Here is a 16352-nt window from a genome sequence, read left to right as displayed (position 1 = left end):
TTCCACAGGCAGTGTTTAACACCCTTTATAACTGTGTTTACTTCCTTCTTTCCACAGGGCTCTCAAGTGCTCAAAGACAGGGCTCAGAGAGCGCTCTGCAGGCTGAGCTGAGGGCACCAGGGACAGGATTTGAGGTTGGAGCCGGGGGGCGGGGCTTCCCCCACTGCCACATCAGGGTACTTTCCACCCAGGAGCCCAGCCCAGCCCAACCAGCCCCTACGGCTGAAGCCCAAAGCTGCCAGGGCCAGAGGGGTCCCCAGGCCCAGCTACAAACGAGGAAACTGAGGCTTCTCAGGCCTCTTCCACACTCCACCACCCGCCTCCGTGGATCATCAACGCCTCCAAGTAGGTCTGTTGTTGTGGACAGAGCTCACTGTCCACTGGACTTGGGGGAAGCAGAGGGAAGGCGCGGGGAGACACACAGTCAGTCTTCACCTGATGGGAGTTTCAAGGTGGTGCAAGAGTCCAGCCCAGCCCTAACTCATCTGACACGTGCCCGTACCACCATTTCACAATAGGTGGAAGTTGCCCACATGATCCTAAAGGGCAGAGAGCAAAAGACGTTCCTCTTCCCCACCTCCCTCCCCAAGCACCCAACCTGCACGAGTTCTCTCCTGGGGCAGGAAAGGCGATCTCCCTGCCCAGGCACCCCTCAGACCAGCGCTCCAGGAAGAGGAATACCCACGGCGCCCGGGGCAGTCGGGGCGCACTTCCTGGAGGAGGCGGCGCGTTTGGCGTGCGCGCTCCGGCTCGGGAGCCAGCCCCTTCCCTCGCTCCAGCTCACCGGTGTCCTGGGAGGTGAACAAGGCGCTGGGGAGGGATCTCCGGTTGCCTACGCCGCCGTGCACGACCAGCGCCTTCATCTGCCGGACCAGCAGGGGCACGCGGTGCCAGAGGCCCTCGGCGCGGCAGCGCTCCAGCTCGCCCTCTACCTTCAGGTGGGAGCCGTGTGCGCCCTTCGCAGCCATCTTCGCGCGGGCGCTGTCATGGGAGGCGCCGCCAAGAAGTGGAGACCCGGCCGGGGGCGGCGTCCCGGCTGGGGAGCACACGCAGGCGGGGTCGACGAGGGCGCGGACGGCGGCGTCCGGGGCCCCGGCAGTGGCGGGGGCCCAGGCGGCGGCGGGAGGGCAGCAGCAGCAGCACTGATGGCACCGCCCGACGCCTCCGGGCTGGGGCTCCGGCTGCGCGGCCCGGGCGCCGCGTCCAGAAGCAGCCTCCGCCGCAGCAGCAACAGCCTCTGCCGCTGCTGCTGCCGCCGCTGCTGCAGCTGCTGCCACAGCCCCCGCCCCGGGCCCGGGCGCCGCCAGCTGCGGGCCCGCCCCCGGCCTCCGCTCCACCCCCGCGGGGGCGGGGCGCGGCTCCGGGGGGCCGGGCGCGCCGGGGGCCGGCGGGGCCACCGCAGCCAGGCCCGCGAGGAGGCGCGCCCGCGGCCGCCCCAGCGCCAACCGCCCCCCGCCGCGCGCGCGGCGGCCTCGGCGCTCACTTTAATGCTGGGCGGAGTGCCGGCGCCCCGGGGGCGCCCCGCTGCGCGCCCCCTTCCCAACCCATCGGGGCTCTTGGCCTGGGGGACCCCCGACGTTCCGGCTTTGTGTGATGGCTCCCGTCACCGCGGCGGCCCCCGACACGTCACAAATCCAAGGAGAGGCCGGCCGGCCGGGGGGTCCCCCACCCCGAGAGCGAGGCTCCCCGGAACCCCGTCTCCGCCGCCCGGGTCCTGCCCGGCTCCCTGCGGGGAGCGCGCGGGCCCTGCTCGCCACCCCTGGGGTACGCGGGAGAGAACGGGCGGATTTGAGGCTCCCCACTCTAACGAACTGTTTCTTTCCTTTTTTTTTTAAACAGCGGAGTTCCTCTTTCCAACTCGACTCCCCTACACTAACCGACTGTTCTCCGCAGAATCCAGTTGCCCTGGATTTCTCAAAGGTTTTAAGCTGTTCCTCCAAGTTGGTATTTGTTTATGTCTTAGTTCTGGTGTCTAAAGACGGTGATCAAAGCTTTCCTGAGCTCTTGGCAAGCCTTGCCTGGCTCTGTGGGGCACTAAGAAGTTCAAAGGATGACACGGTGGCCTGGAGGGAGGGGCAGACCTACACCCTGTGCCTGATACCGGTTCTGGTGGCCCCACCTGCGGGGTGACTTCGGTTTAGTCTTGTGTAGAGATTGAGGCCAAACATGCGGAAAATCATGGTAAGACCAAAACAAAAAAGCAAGCAACCAAACAAACCAAAAAAACCCCTCCTTGTATTTAAGTAAAGATTCCAGAAAACAGGGGAGGCCAGGCAAGCTTTTAAGAATAGATTCCTAAGACCCCTCACGTAGGTCTGTCCCACTGCCCGACACGTGACCTTGAGAGTGAGCATGGCGTCTCCATGTTAGGAGCCACTGCTTCTGCACAGCTGTCAACGTGGGGAGGCTTTTGTCAAGAGGACCCCAGCTCCTGGTGCTTATCCCACTGGGCGCTTGGCGCTGGGGTTATCAGTTGAAGGCAGTCTTCCTGCCCCCTACCCCATCTCCCTAGATCCCCTTCTCTCCAGGTTCCAAATGTAGCTCCATTCCTTGCTCGGCAGGCAGTTTCCTGAACTTGGAGGTTGTGCTGAGTACCTGGAGTCTGTCCTGATCCCCTAGAATCCGAGAGAAAAGTGAAGAAACATTGGGACTGCGCCGGCAGTTAGAATTTACTCCATTTACATCCACTCCTCCTTGCCTACTGCTGTCAGCTCCTCTGGTTGGCTTTTGGTTAGTTACCCTTGGCTGCCCTTGTTAGTGACCAGAACCGGATTCTGCTAGGAGAATGATATGAGCATGTCCTTCCGGGGAGGTGGCCCGAGTACACTCTGTGATTTACCCCAGATCTGGCATTCCCCAGAGTCAGCCCTGGGGCAGACAAAGAGAAGCAGGGTTGTTAAGCGGGAGGCAATCTTTATGGAAAGGGAACCCTCCTTCCTCTCCTCCCTCTTTGCTGCGGTCCTTTGCCAACCCTGCCCCCAGGTTACAGCACTCCAGGGAACTGGCTGAAGGGGAATAGGTGCTTGTTTGACAGGTGTTCCAATGTTTGTGTGGGCATGCGCCAAGGTGGGGAGGAACAGTCCTTGCACTTGGCATGATCTGAACTTATGATGAGAAGAATTTATCTCAGTCTATTGAGATCTTGCTTCTAGGTGCATCCTTCGTTTGGCTACAAATACATTTTTATAATATTAATACAAAAACAAAAAGCCTAGCCGAAACCTGTGGATAGAGCATCAGCCTGCGGTCTGAAAGGTCCCAGGTTCGATTCCAGACAAGGGCACATACATTGGTTGCGGGCACATCCCCAGTGGGGGATGTGCAGGAGGCAGCTGATCAACATTTCTGTCTCATCAATGTTTCTAGCTCTCTATCCCTTTTCCTTCCTCTCTTAAAAAAATCAATAAAATATATTAAAAAAACAAAAACAAAAAGCTTATTATGCATTGCTCCTCAATACTGTGAAGAGCCTTCATTCTCTTTAGCAGAGATAAAGAGCAATGACCAGTGTTGTTTTTTTTGTTTGTTTGTTTGTTTTGGGGGGGAGGGCAGTAAGAGACAAGGTGCACAGCAAAGAACAACCATGACTAATTGGCAACATTGGCCAAAATCAAAGGCATATAGAAAGGGTGGTGGTTGTTTTTATTTTTTAATCTGAAATCTCTTAGGTGAGAATTTAGGACAAATTCTGATAAAGATTGCTTGCTACCTTGAAAATACTACCAAGATAACTTGCTTGCTGATCAGGTGAAACTGAGCTCAGAGGAAGTAATGAAGTTTATAGGAGGTAGATCCACTTGCTGAGGAATGTTTTCACAGGACAAAGAAGATACAGCATCAGAGACCATCTGGTTTAAAGGGGAGCCGAAGACAAGACAATGGGAAATGCTACTAGTGTAACCTGCTGCCCCAGACAAGGTGGGGAGGGGCTTGCCACTGAATCATAAGAGAGGCTATAGTAAGCTATTGGTCTTAAAAAAAAATAAATCTTTATTTGCTTTGGTAAGGAAAAAAGTTAACAGTAAGTTTTATCTCTTTGGTTAGCTTATTCCTAAATATATTTTTTTTTGGTTGTTGCAATAGTAAATGGAATTGTTTTTTTAGTTTTTCTTTTTTTAAATATATTTTAAAAATATATTTGATTTTTTACAGAGAGGAAGAAAGAGGGACAGAGAGCTAGAAACATCGATGAGAGAGAATCATCCATCAGCTGTCTCTTGCACACTCCCTTCTGGGATTATGCCCACAACCAAGGTACATGCCCTTGACTGGAATCGAACCCAGGACCCTTCAGTCCGCAGGCTGATGCTCTATCCACTGAGCCAAACTGGTTTCGGCTATATTTTTTTTTATTTCTGAGAAGGGAGAGTGAGGGAGATAGAAACATCAATGATGAGGGAGAATCATTGATTGGCTGCCTCCTGCATGCCCCCTCCTGAGGATCGAGTCCACAACCTGGGCATGTGTTCTTGACCGGAATCAAACCTGGGACCCTTCAGTCCACAGGCAGACGCTCAATCCACTGAGCCAAACTGGCTAAGGCTAGTTTCTCTTTCTGATAATTCATTATTGGTGTATAAAAATGCCTTCAATTTCTGGCATATGTGGAATCTTAATAAAATAAACTGATGAACGGAGTGGATCCAGAGACTCAGGAATAAGTGACTATTTAAGGCAGTTGCCATGGCTAACTTTCAAGGCACTGACCTGCTAAAACCAAATGCCTTGACCGGAATTGAAGTCTGGTTTTATTTTTTATTTTTATTGTTTTTATTCTTTTATTTTTATTAATGTTTTTATTTTTTATTTTCATTAATGCTTGCCTTCTATTGAGACTTCCACGAACTGCACAGGTGAGGTGGTATTTGAACTGGGCCACCATAGTCTTGGGGGTCTCCTCTGTGAGTAGGTGTTGCAGAACATGGCTTTGTGGCATTGAGAAAGCGGAGGATGGAAGCAGGGCCATCTTGGAAACACAGGCCAACTCCAGCGTCTTCCAGCCCTTCCATTAGTTAAGGATTTAGGATTTCCTATTATCTCCCCAATTTGCAAGTGGAAGTGGAAGTGGAGGCGGAGCTGGAAGCTCTAGCCTAGGCGACCGCTCCAACTGTTTAGTCCCTGTACGTCCCACGCGGTCTATCCTCGGGGTTTCCTAGAAACCTTCCAGGCCCGCCTAGCAACCTTCCGGGCCCCTGGGTGTTCAGGTCAACTAGACCGGGCTGCAGCCGAGTGTCGCCTTCGGGAAGCAGGAAGAACGGCGTCCGCCAGACCCTCGGGCCCGTTACACGTGGAATCTCCTGAGCTGAACACCCAGCCGGGCGGCGGGCGGGGGCGGGGCCTCGCGGAGCCAATGGGCGGGGCAGAAGGGGGCCGCGCCTGCGCATGGCAGGCCGGGGGGCGGGGCCGGGGAACGGCGCTGAGGACGGGGGCTGGCGAGGCTCACGCGGGGTCGCTGCGTGTCTGGGGAAGTTGGGCAGCCGCCGCGGGTCGCGAGGGTGAGTGAACCCGGGAGCAGCCCAGGTGTGGCTGCGGCTTGTGAGGCCCGTGTCCCCACCCTGGGGGATGGGGAGAGGAGGAGGTCCGTGGGGCGGCGCCCAGGGGTCCTCAGCGGGGCTGGGTTCCGGCACCCCTCCGTGGTCCTGGGGCGTCGGGCTCAGGTTGAGAGGCTGGAGGCCCTACGTGGGGAGGGTCTCAGCCCCCGAGCCGCCTCGGGAAGATTAGCCGGCTTAGAAGCAGAGCATCTCTCTCTCCCGGGACAAGCTGCTGGGGATTGTGAAGCCAGATGGGCCCTGCCGGAGCCGGTCTCCGCTGGCACCCTCTCTCCTCCGATTTTCACCCCCCCACCCTCCTCCCATCTCCTCCTGGAAGAGAGAATAAGCAGGTCCTGTCTGGCAGGGAGAGCTTGGCTTAGCTATGCCCCGGAGTGGGAAGGCGAGGGAAGGAGATTTCCTCTTGGGTCCCCTATGTGGGCATGGGCACTGCCACCCACCCAGTGCCCAAGCCACAGTTTGGGCGTCGTTCTCACCCCCTGTGCTCCTTACCACCCATATCGGATCCATCAGGTCTCTCTTGGATACGTCCACGTACCCACTCCCAGTCTCTCTGCTCCAGCTGGCTCAGGCCGCCGTCATCTCTGCCCTGGAATAATACACCTCAGGAGGCTCCTGACTGGTCCCCTGCATGTCTTTGTGGGTCCTCTGGAGCTTGTTCTGTACCGGGAAGCCGGAGTGATAGTCTTAAAACACACATCTGATCACCACACCATTCCCTTTCCGACCTTTTCGTAGCTTCTCATTGCTCTTCCACGCTATCCCACAGGTTTTGCAAGCCCCTGCTTAGCCTGTCCTCTTTTTACTCTTAACTCATCGGTCTCTGCTATACCGAGTCTCCAACCATATTGGTCTGTTGGGTTCCTGGGTTAGACCAAGTTCCTTCTGGGCCCAGATGTCGCTACATCATGTTCCTTCCAGGTGCTATCCTTTGGTTGGAAAAAAACCCTCCTCGTCCCTAATGAATTATTCCAGGTTATGGGTTGTGGGTCTTCCTGGGCCACAGGTTGTAGTCTGCGAGTGAAGTTTGTCTCAGTCATAGTCCTGTCCTTAGCACCAGGCTGTTAGTAAAGAGTATGTTAGTTAAATACATAAATGAAGCATGCATGACAGCTCCCCAAAATGAATAAATATCAATAGATCCAGTTATCAAATGCCTGCGCTTTCAGAATCTGTTCTCAACCCCCAACCCCTGTAGAGGTTTGTTTGGCCTAGGGACTTGGTTATTTTCTCTCTTCAGTTCAGGCCCATGGATGTTGCAAATGGGGAAGTACCGATCAGAGTTTTTCTTTGGCTTCGACTCTGGGTACAGGATGTCTGGATGTTAGTGAGTGTGGCCGCTTTGAGTTTGGATTCTTAACTGAGGGCCTTTGGTGTGAGAGAAAAGCTGTTAACAGGAAGGCTGGCTCCAAACTACATAATGGGAGGGGTGGGTGGGCCAGGCCAAATCACTGGTAGGAAGGCTCCAAAGGGAAGTTGTTTTTCCAGTCTAGGCCAGATCTTTCGTGATAGGGAACAACATACCTAAGGCCCTGACCCACTGCTCTGATTCAGAGGCGAAGGTCTGCTATCTGCAGGTCAGCTCAGCACTTGGTGATCATTCAATAGGGAATAGAAGAGGCAGAAAAGACAGGTTCCCAGCCCTCAGAACAGGAGGAGAAAAGGAGAACAATATGTGACCATATGTTAAGGCCACCATGCATGTGAGAAGCTGCAGACCCAAGGTCAGAGGAGGGAACAATTGATCTTGGCTGGAAGAATCCAGGGATGATATTTTGAACTGGGCCTGGAAGGAAGAGGGAGGACAGACAGATGGGACCAGTGGGAGCGATTCTCTGGGACCGGAAGAGGATGCAGCCAGGGGAACTCTGACAGTCCCAGCACTGTGGATCTCATGACTGCGGACGGTCAGGTGCTGCGCTCCCAGGCCTGCGGCTTCTCCTTGTGAAGGGTGACTCCAAGCCTGGGTTGTATTCTGAAATCTCTTTCAGAAATCTCTCCTCCTTTGGGTTTTTTCCTCCAGCGTGGCCTTTACGTTTTCTCAAAAAAGTCCAGCGAGGTCAGGAGCACCTGGGGTTTGTCTGTCCGGCTGTTTGCTCATGGCCTTGGACTAAGTGGTTGGAGTGTGGATGATGCAACTTGTTCATGAGGCGGAAGGGAGTTGCTTATGCTTCTTTTCGAGTGTGGCAGTTTAAGGTGTTAGGTGGCAGTCAGATTCCCTGCTGTCATTGCAGCACTTGGAGGGAGTTTCTCCTTTGTGTTCATAGATTTGGCTTTTGTTGTGATCTAAGACAGGCTATCTTGGAGATTTACAGGTTTGGTTACTGGCCACCACAATGAAGCGAATTTCGCAATAAAGTGAGTCACGTGAAGTTTTTGGTTTCCCTCTGCATGTGAAAGTTATGCAAAAGCCCTGGCTTAGGTAGCTCAGCAACAGAGCGAAGTATGCTCGTAGTTAGAAACCTGCAACTGCAAACCACGATGGGTCGTGCTCAGCATTCATGGTTCTTGGCCGCTATTCTGCCTCCCTTGAAGAAGGGGATCATTTGGACCCATAGTTATTACACTACTGATCACTTTGGTGTTCTTTGAATAGAACCCTCCCCTCCCCCAATTTGATATGCTGAGTTTCCAACCACATAGTTGTAGGAAATGGTGCCATGGGTTTAGTGTTCATTTCGTGCAACTATCTGATAGATATCTTAAAAAACAAAGTAGTTTTATGTTCAGTTACATTGACATCAAAACTTGGCAGCATGTTGGTAAAGTAAGGGACACCCTCTCCCCCCCGCCCTCCTGCCCAGGGACCACCATGGCACACAGGCTGAGGGCTGTCACTGGACTGTGCTTGTTGCTAGGAATGTAGATGCAGGCCCCACCCTCACAAAGCCCAGTCCAGCAAAGGGCACCGGCAGTAATTGGACAACATTCAAGACCACGCTCAGAGCTGCTGCCTGAAGGGATGCGCTCAGGAGCATGTGGGAAGAGCACTAAGCCAGGCCTGAAACGGAAGAAGGCTTGCTGGAGAAAGGCCGTGAAGGTGTGGGAGTCTGAAAGGCCTCCCACTCTGATCCCTGCCGCCCAGAACTCTGACACACTGTTCTGCCCTGTTCCGGCCTGAGCAGTCACTGCCGAGCAACTCGAAACCTTGTTTTCTGTACCGGCTACAGTGACAGCGGCCTTACCGGGGTCTGGACACTTTCATTTGGTAAAATTGGAAAGGTGGTTTCTGTTTCTGAGTTATTTTCCAGAAATGAGAACTGGAAGCCCCTTTTTCATTCCAGCCATATAACATTGGAACAAAATTATGGGATGAGTTACATTAAATACAGATTTGTAAATAAAAAGCACGTTTACAGTAGAAATTTTAGAAGCAATACAAAAATAAAATAAAAATCACTACTAATCTCATGACTCAGAAGATAATCTTGATTTTTAGTTGTTCTGTGTGTGAAATATACACACATTTAAATATACAAACATTTAAATCAATATATATATATATATATATATATATTGATATATATATATATATATATATATATATATATATAGATATAGATATATAGATTTCAGAGAGGAAGAGGAGAGAGAGATAGGAACATCAATGATTAGAGAGAACTATCAACTGGCTGTCACCTGCTCAGCCCCTATGGGAGATCCAGCCCGCAGTCTGGGCATATGCCCTGACAGGGGATCGGACTGTGACCTCCTGGTTCATAGATTGACACTCAACCTCTGAGCAACACCAGCTGGGCTACATACAATTCTTTTTTTTTTTTTTACAAAAATGAGTTTTTCTTTTTAAAAAAAAAATATATATATTTTATTGATTTTACACAGAGAGGAATTGAGAGGACAGAGAGTTAGAAACGTCGATGAGAGAGAAACATCGACTAGCTGCCTCTTGCACACCCCCCACTGGGGATGTGCCCGCAACCAAGGTACATGCCCTTGACCAGAATCGAACCCGGGACCTTTCAGTCTGCAGACTGACGCTCTATCCTAGGGGTGTCGAACTCAATCAGAGAAGGGGCCAAAATCTAAAATCCAGCCTAAATTGCGGGCCGAATGGTTTACTGAACAGTCATAAACTGTCATTGTGATGGAAATGCAGCAGAGTGCAGTGATGACAGCGCGGTGCGGGCCACATTGCAAGGCCTGGCGGAACGGATTTGGCCCGTGGGCCTTGTGTTTGACACATGTGCTCTATCCACTGAGCCAAACCGGTCCCAGCCAAAAGTGAGTTTTTCTTTACAGACTTTTGCAGCCTATTTTTTGTTTGATATATATTGAACATCTTTTCCAATTATTGACATATTGCATTATGATATCCCTCCTTAGTAATAAGACTAGATGCTGCTTTTTCACCCTTAAATGATACATCCCAGTGACTGTTGTCCCCTATACTGCTTTGCGATGTAGGTTTGGAAATTTTTCCTCAATGTGATAGGAGTGGCATTTTCCAGGGTCCTTCCTTTTAGGATGGGTGAGGGGGCTGCAACACGTCTACTTCCCAGCCCAGGTACAGGGAGCAGAGATGGCAGAGCTTCGGAGCTGTGCTCCGTGTGCAACATGCGGAAGGGTATGACCGGTAGCTGTGCTTTATCTTTACTGCTATAAGTTTGGGCCCTTGTTATCCAGCAGAATCTGCACTGCCTTTTAGGAAGTGGATGTGTTAGTCGGGGCTTTCTTTGTATTGGTGTGCAGGTCTCCTGGCTTGTCCTTCCCTTTCCTGTTGGAGGTCAGTCCATAAGCCCCAGGAAGGACCAGTTTAACAGTCAGTAAAGCCCTGCCTGAGCCTGGGTGGGGAATGTTGATGGGAACAAAGCACTCCTGACCTCGGGGAGCTTGCTCTGTAGCTGACTGTCTTCCTTTTGTTGACCACAATCTCAGGTCTACCCAACGGGAGTACTTGATAGAATCCTAATTTCTGTGTACCCTGCCTTTTCCAAAGCTCTTTGATGAGGTTAAACTACTTGCCTCTATCACAGCCCTGAAAGTGGACGAGGCACGGGGTAATGTCTTCTTCTCTGTGCTGGCCTTGACCTGACCCACCTCATCGCTTCCTTCAACTACCTTTGCTCCACTAAATACCTTCCCAGCTGTGCTGCCATTCTGAAAACAAGCTCCGATCTCATCTCCCCCTCAGGAACCCCCAGGAACTTCAGTCTCATTGGCCGACCCTGCCAAGTAGGTTCAGTACTGCCTGGTCAACCTTGGCAGCCCGTTGTTCCTACTTCACATTATCTGGGCTCCAGACCAACTAAACCACTTGGAGTTTCTTTCCCATTTCGCTGCACCTGCCACTCGACTCACACCGTTCACTTAGTCCTTTAGTCCCTGCAGGTCCATCCAGGCCCAGCTGGAGTCCCCAGGCCTGTCAGCACTCCGAATGTCCCTCACCCAGAGGAAACTTTCTGTGAACTCTCAGAGGGTTTATCTGTTCTCAGGACACCTCACTTTCTGCCTTCATGAGCCCTCGCAGTAGGAAGTATTGCTCTCACCGGACTGTGAGCTTCTTGTAGGCAGGAATGATTCTCAAACCCATTGACGCTCTCAGTGAGTTGTTTGGCCTTCTGGAGGTGCTTCAGGAAGTGGCATAGACCTGTCCATTTGAGTGATGGGGACCTAGAGTCTAGTGGACTAGTGGCAGAGCTGGCCTTGGAGTCTGTTTAACATACTCTCTTCCCCAACTTTGCTCCTTTCTCAGGTTTCTCAGGAGCACACTGTTTTGAGTCTTGAAAAAACTTCAGTTCTGGTGTTCTCACGTTCATCTTCTGTGTTCCCCACCTCCCAGGTGCCAGCGACCATGAGATCTCTGCAGCTGCTCAGAGCCCCCTTCCTGTGCGGCCTGCTCTGGGCCTTTTGTGCCTCAGGTACCAGGGCCGAGCAGCATGGGGCCGGTTCTTCGCATCCCGGCAGCATGGGGCTGGATAAGCACACGGTGCACGACCAAGAGTACGTATTCAGCCAGCACCGTGGCCAGGGGTCTCCCTCTGCAGCTGCAGCCAGCTGCCATGGCACACTCAGTCCTCTTTTCCTTCTGCTTACATTTTTCAAGGATGATATGGATTTCTTATATCCACCTGTAAGTCAGGTATTCCTTTTTTCATCATCATATCACCAGTGGAGGATCTGGAGGCCCAAATGGGATAAATGACTTGCCTGAAGTCATTCTGTCTCTCACCACAGATAGATGCATGCACACACGCACGCGCACACACACACATGCGCACACACATGCACGCATGCAGTAGCGGTGGTGGAATCCAGAATAGAGCTAAGGTTTCTTGACTGCGATAAGACCATTTTCTTTTTTTTATTGGCACAAACATTGAATCATTTGTTGCAACTTTTGTCTTGGGCCAGTTACCCTTACACCTTACACTCTGTTATCCTTGAATTGCTTTAAAAAGAAGAAAAAAAAACTTGATAGCCTTGAAAACTGTAATAACAACATTCTAGTAATAAAGAGGGAAAAATCACTCATTCTCTTGCCAGCAAAATAGATGCAGGTTTCATTTTATTCCTGCTCCCTTCACGGCCTTGCCTATACCTGCCATCCTTGAGTGTGGTCTGCCCCTGTTTTTGAATGGATGAGTTTCAAAATTTGAACTTTTAAGAGCCCTTAAGGTTTCGGCCTGATCCCACTGTCCTTGCCAAGTGGTCTGAGTCTAACTGTTGGTTTCTAGGCATATCATGGAACATCTAGAAGGTGTCATCAACAAACCCGAGGCGGAGATGTCTCCACAAGAACTGCAGCTCCATTATTTCAAAATGCACGATTATGACGGCAATAATTTGCTTGACGGCCTAGAACTCTCCACAGCCATCACTCATGTCCATAAGGAGGTAGGTCAGGCAGTGGTGCCCGGGGCAGCCTCGCGGTGAGGCCTCCCTTCGGTATTTCCGTCCCCCACCTTGACCCGTGCTGCCCAGTGCAATAGTATTGTTCCTTTTCTTCTTTCTGCTTGCCACTCTGTTCTGTCCCTTCCTAGTTAGTGGTCCTTCTTGCAGAGGGTGGCCTGCTACAGCTGAAGCCCCAGAGCCTTGTGTCTTAAGTAAGAGCTACAGGCATTTCTGCTGCATACCAGTGTTTGAAAACCTGCACCCAAAAGGCAAACCATGTTCAAAATTCAGAGCAGGGAGGACGTCATGTTACTTGAGAAGAATGGGGAACCAAAGGACTGAGGGGCTCAGCAATAATGGAGGGTCTGTACAGTGCTGCGAACAAAGCAGTTTGCAAAGCAGTTTTAAGTAGGTTAGAGATCTCACCCGACCTTGGCAACAGCCTTGGAGAAGCAGAGGCAGGCATTCTTATTACATGATTTTAGAGGGGAGGAAACTGAAATCGAGCTCTTTTGTCTTCAGACCTAATGCCTGTTCTGCTCTGCACACTGCAGTGCAACGAGAGGAGGGGAGGCAATGTTGGTGAGCAGGAGAGCAGGTTTGGGTTGACTGAAGGCCGAGGGGAGAGCTAATAGCTCCATACTGAAGACGGTGTGACTAGAGCAGTGTTTTGGGAACATCCTTTGCTGTGGGAGGCTGACTGATAGGCATGAGGGGAGTCTGGTATGAGCAAGAAGAATGGGTTCAGAGGCCTGGCAGGCGAGGGTGGTGGTGGCCATGGGAGAGGAAAGGTAGATATGGGAGAGGTGCCAAAGGAAGATTCGTCACAGGATGTGAACCAGTGATAGCTTAGTTCTTGACGCAGTGAGCCTGTGGAGCACGGTTTGCTCTGGTCGGCAGGCCTTCTCCCTCTTGTTCTCACTCAAAGGTCTAGTCCAGGTGGACAGTTTCTTACTGTACCAGGGCAAATGATACCCAGAGCTGGTCCTCAGGAGGGCCTGAGCTGTATGTAAGCTTTTCTCTAGGATGGGTTTGTGGGCCCTGGAATCTGTGAAACACATCATTCTTAAAAAAAAAAAAAAAAAAAAAAAAAATTGTTGTTGAAAGTATTACATATGCCCCCTCTCCCCCCATTGAACTCCTGTAGCCCACCCCCACTCCCTGCTGAACACATAATTCTGTATAAACATATCTAGCTTTCTACAGTGAACATGGGTGCCTTTTTTTAATAAGAAAAGGATGAGAAGTAATTTTTAAAATAAATAAGCAAGTGCCTACTTTGATTATATCTAACTGGCAAATATAATTTCTAAATTAGATTATTGTGAATTGACTATATCTGATATATGGTTTGTGGATTCCTAGAAAGTAGCCACATTGAAGGAGTTCTTAGGCACCTATGAGCATGAACATTTTGGAAATTGGCTAAGCACTTCCAGTAAAATGTGCCAACTCATTGTCTCATTTAACTTTTGTAGGGCGGGAATGAACAGGAACCACCAATGAGCGAAGAGGAACTGATTAACTTAATAGATGGTGTTTTAAGAGACGATGACAAGAACAACGATGGATACATCGACTATGCTGAATTTGCAAAATCACTACAGTAGACATTGACCATCTCCTAGTTATTATGCAAATGTGACCCATTATAATGTGATTGAACACATTCAGTAATGCAGAATAATTCACTTCCAATTACTGCTGAAGTATTTTGGTAAAAACCTGTAGCAAGTGTGACACTGGTGTGAGAAAGAGAAGCCAAGAGAAATTGGACATGTTGTCCCCAAGTACTGTTAAATCTCCTGTTGGACAAGGGCTCGATTGAAGAGTCTTTGTAAGAGGATTGGAAAATTGGAGCTGAGGACTCAGGACCAGGACTGTAGAATACTGCTCTTCTCTTGGTTTTCATTCACGCTACCTGAAGAGTAGACGAGCTTTGCCAGGCGGACGCACTTTTCAGTAACAGTGAAGGAATGAGATCAGTGCCAAATGTGCCCCCTTGTGGGCTCTGTCTCTTCGGGAAAACGTGGTCAGTATTCTGTAAAGTTCCTTGGCTTAAATGATTACTTGCTTTGGGCAAGTGAGTATTGATTAAGCTATTCCAAGGCTTCACCCTCACGTGAATGTCAGATATTGAGTTCAGCTATCCAAAGTCTGTATCTTCTGGCACTTGGATATGATACACCACTGACCTAAGAGATGAACCTTTTTCAGTTTTTCAATATATTATGAAACTACTGCCATATCCTTATACTTTTAGTTCTTTCATGTCTTCTTCAACCTGGGAGAGACCTTGAATTTAAAACTGTTCTCTAATCAATAGCACATGTTTTAGCTTTCTTAATATTTGTATTTAACTCTTGTTTCTAGAGTTTCACTTTTGCAGTTTAGAAACGTAGGCATGCAAGGATTTTCCCTTCTGCTTGATACAGCGGGGGTAAAACTACTAGCTGCCGTAGCAAAGTGCAAGTGAAAAGATGATTCACCAGGCACAGTAATTAACCTGATACAAGTTGTATTTAGAAAGAGTGTTGTTTAAATGACTCCTTCTAGCCTAAATATGTGAATTCTTTCAGGTCAGGTAAGATTGGAAAGAAAAGCCTAAAAACTCTCAACAGTGTGATTCTCAGTGATAGCTGAAAGTGAGAAGCAGCAGCAAATTGTGATTTGGTTTATTGGATGTGATGGACATACTGTGACAGAAAAATCATAAAATGATGATTGAATGGGGGAAAACTGCATAAAATTTACTGTAAGATCTATAGAGACTTATTTTCTTTATTGAAGTATTCTTATAAGAAAACATGTATTTGTAAAAATGGTTTCCTGTGTCACGTATTTGTGCAATCAGAGCTGAATTATAAACTATTCTTGTAAAACCTAGTTATTTTGAAAGATTTATATAATGAATTCTGGATATATGACCAATAAAACTGATGAAACAAAATGAAAGGCCATTGATTTTGTTTAATAGGCTTCTTCTCCCATCACCTGAAGGCTTTGTTTATCTGGTGCAGATGTTTACATATGCCTGCTCTAGTGCAGGCCCTGTGACCCTCCCTGCCTCTGCCATTGCTTTTGCAGGGGTCAATTCCCAGTATTCAGTCACTTTCCTCTTTTAGATTTTTTTTTTCCTTCTTCTGAATGAAATCACTTTTTGGACCTTTTTTCCTGGCTGAGTTCAGATTATGACAACATTTTCTGGCTTAGGAAAACACAGTGTTTTCTCCCTGAGTCTGGTGACTATTCTCTCTTTGCTGGAAAATCTAATTAGATAGCTTTATTGCAAGCCTCCCATGCCCAAGCAAAAAGTACAGTCTCCCCCCCTGGCTTTTTGGAAATAACATTTTGTTCTGCCAGTTGAAAAGCAAGGAAAGAAGTTGCCATTGCCTTTTACCCTCCAGGATCCTTGGATCTTGCACTGGCCCTTCTTCATCCAGAGCTGCCCCTCTGGACGGATCTGGTGAGGGGCTTATGGTTGGAGGAACCTCATACTGTTGGCAGCTAGGAAGGGGGCTGGGAGGCCGCTGGGAGGAAGAGAAGCAGATCCTTAGAAGGTAGAGTCATCCCGTTAAAACAGGATGCACACTTTCCCCCTGCATAGCTGGCTGCCATGGGTAATGATTCCCCGCTGGCCTTTGTGGTCCTGTTAGTCTGCCTTACAGAAAGTCTCCCTTGTGGGCGAGGGGACACAGCATGATTAGTCTTTCCCCAAAAAAACCTGTTACGGTACCTCCCTTCCCATCCCCTTTCTGAGGCCTTGGCATTCCCATAGCTCACATCAAGGGTTTTCCAGAATGATGAGAAACACCTCTGTACTCAGCTTCCTTATCTCTAAAATGGAGGTAAATATACCCCAAAGAGTCAGCCTTATATGAGCACAAACTTTGGACTTGGGCAGGCCTGAGCTGAAACCCTAGGCCTGCTATTCTATGAACTTCAGTTTCT

General features: G+C 49.7%; 2 protein-coding genes across 11 annotated transcripts in view; one reads left to right on the top strand and one right to left on the bottom strand.

The window, feature by feature from the left end:
* Nucleotides 1-1322, bottom strand: part of TTC7A (tetratricopeptide repeat domain 7A) — a 105791-nt gene extending 104469 nt beyond the window's left edge. For 3 of the 6 annotated variants that reach the window (XM_045580712.1, XM_045580711.1, XM_045580713.1), the window contains exon 1: nucleotides 785-1298. In XM_045580712.1, coding sequence (XP_045436668.1) covers nucleotides 785-968 — 184 coding nt within the window. In that variant the 5' untranslated portion in view covers nucleotides 969-1298. Of the gene's footprint in view, nucleotides 1-784 lie in introns of all 6 variants that reach the window. The other 3 variants (XM_045580710.1, XM_036435234.2, XM_036435230.2) reach the window with 2 other exon arrangements.
* On the top strand, nucleotides 812-15351 carry MCFD2 (multiple coagulation factor deficiency 2, ER cargo receptor complex subunit). 5 transcript variants are annotated; one of them, XM_045580715.1, is made up of 5 exons: nucleotides 817-938; nucleotides 8801-8861; nucleotides 11350-11510; nucleotides 12245-12404; nucleotides 13880-15351. In XM_045580715.1, the coding sequence occupies exons 3-5, from the start codon at nucleotides 11362-11364 to the stop codon at nucleotides 14009-14011; spliced, it is 441 nt and encodes a 146-aa protein (XP_045436671.1). In that variant the 5' UTR covers nucleotides 817-938; nucleotides 8801-8861; nucleotides 11350-11361; the 3' UTR covers nucleotides 14012-15351. The 5 variants fall into 5 exon arrangements, with proteins under 5 accessions (XP_036291130.1, XP_045436671.1, XP_036291128.1 ...); XM_036435235.2 differs by lacking the exons at nucleotides 817-938; nucleotides 8801-8861 and adding exons at nucleotides 1454-1764; nucleotides 1840-1944; XM_045580714.1 differs by lacking the exon at nucleotides 817-938 and adding an exon at nucleotides 5368-5495.
* Nucleotides 15352-16352: the final 1001 nt, after the last annotated feature.

Source organism: Pipistrellus kuhlii, unplaced genomic scaffold, assembly GCF_014108245.1.
Source record: "Pipistrellus kuhlii isolate mPipKuh1 unplaced genomic scaffold, mPipKuh1.p scaffold_m20_p_13, whole genome shotgun sequence".
Taxonomy (NCBI): domain Eukaryota; kingdom Metazoa; phylum Chordata; class Mammalia; order Chiroptera; family Vespertilionidae; genus Pipistrellus; species Pipistrellus kuhlii.
Note: the sequence above shows the minus strand (reverse complement) of the source record. Positions and strands in the feature narration are given on the sequence as shown.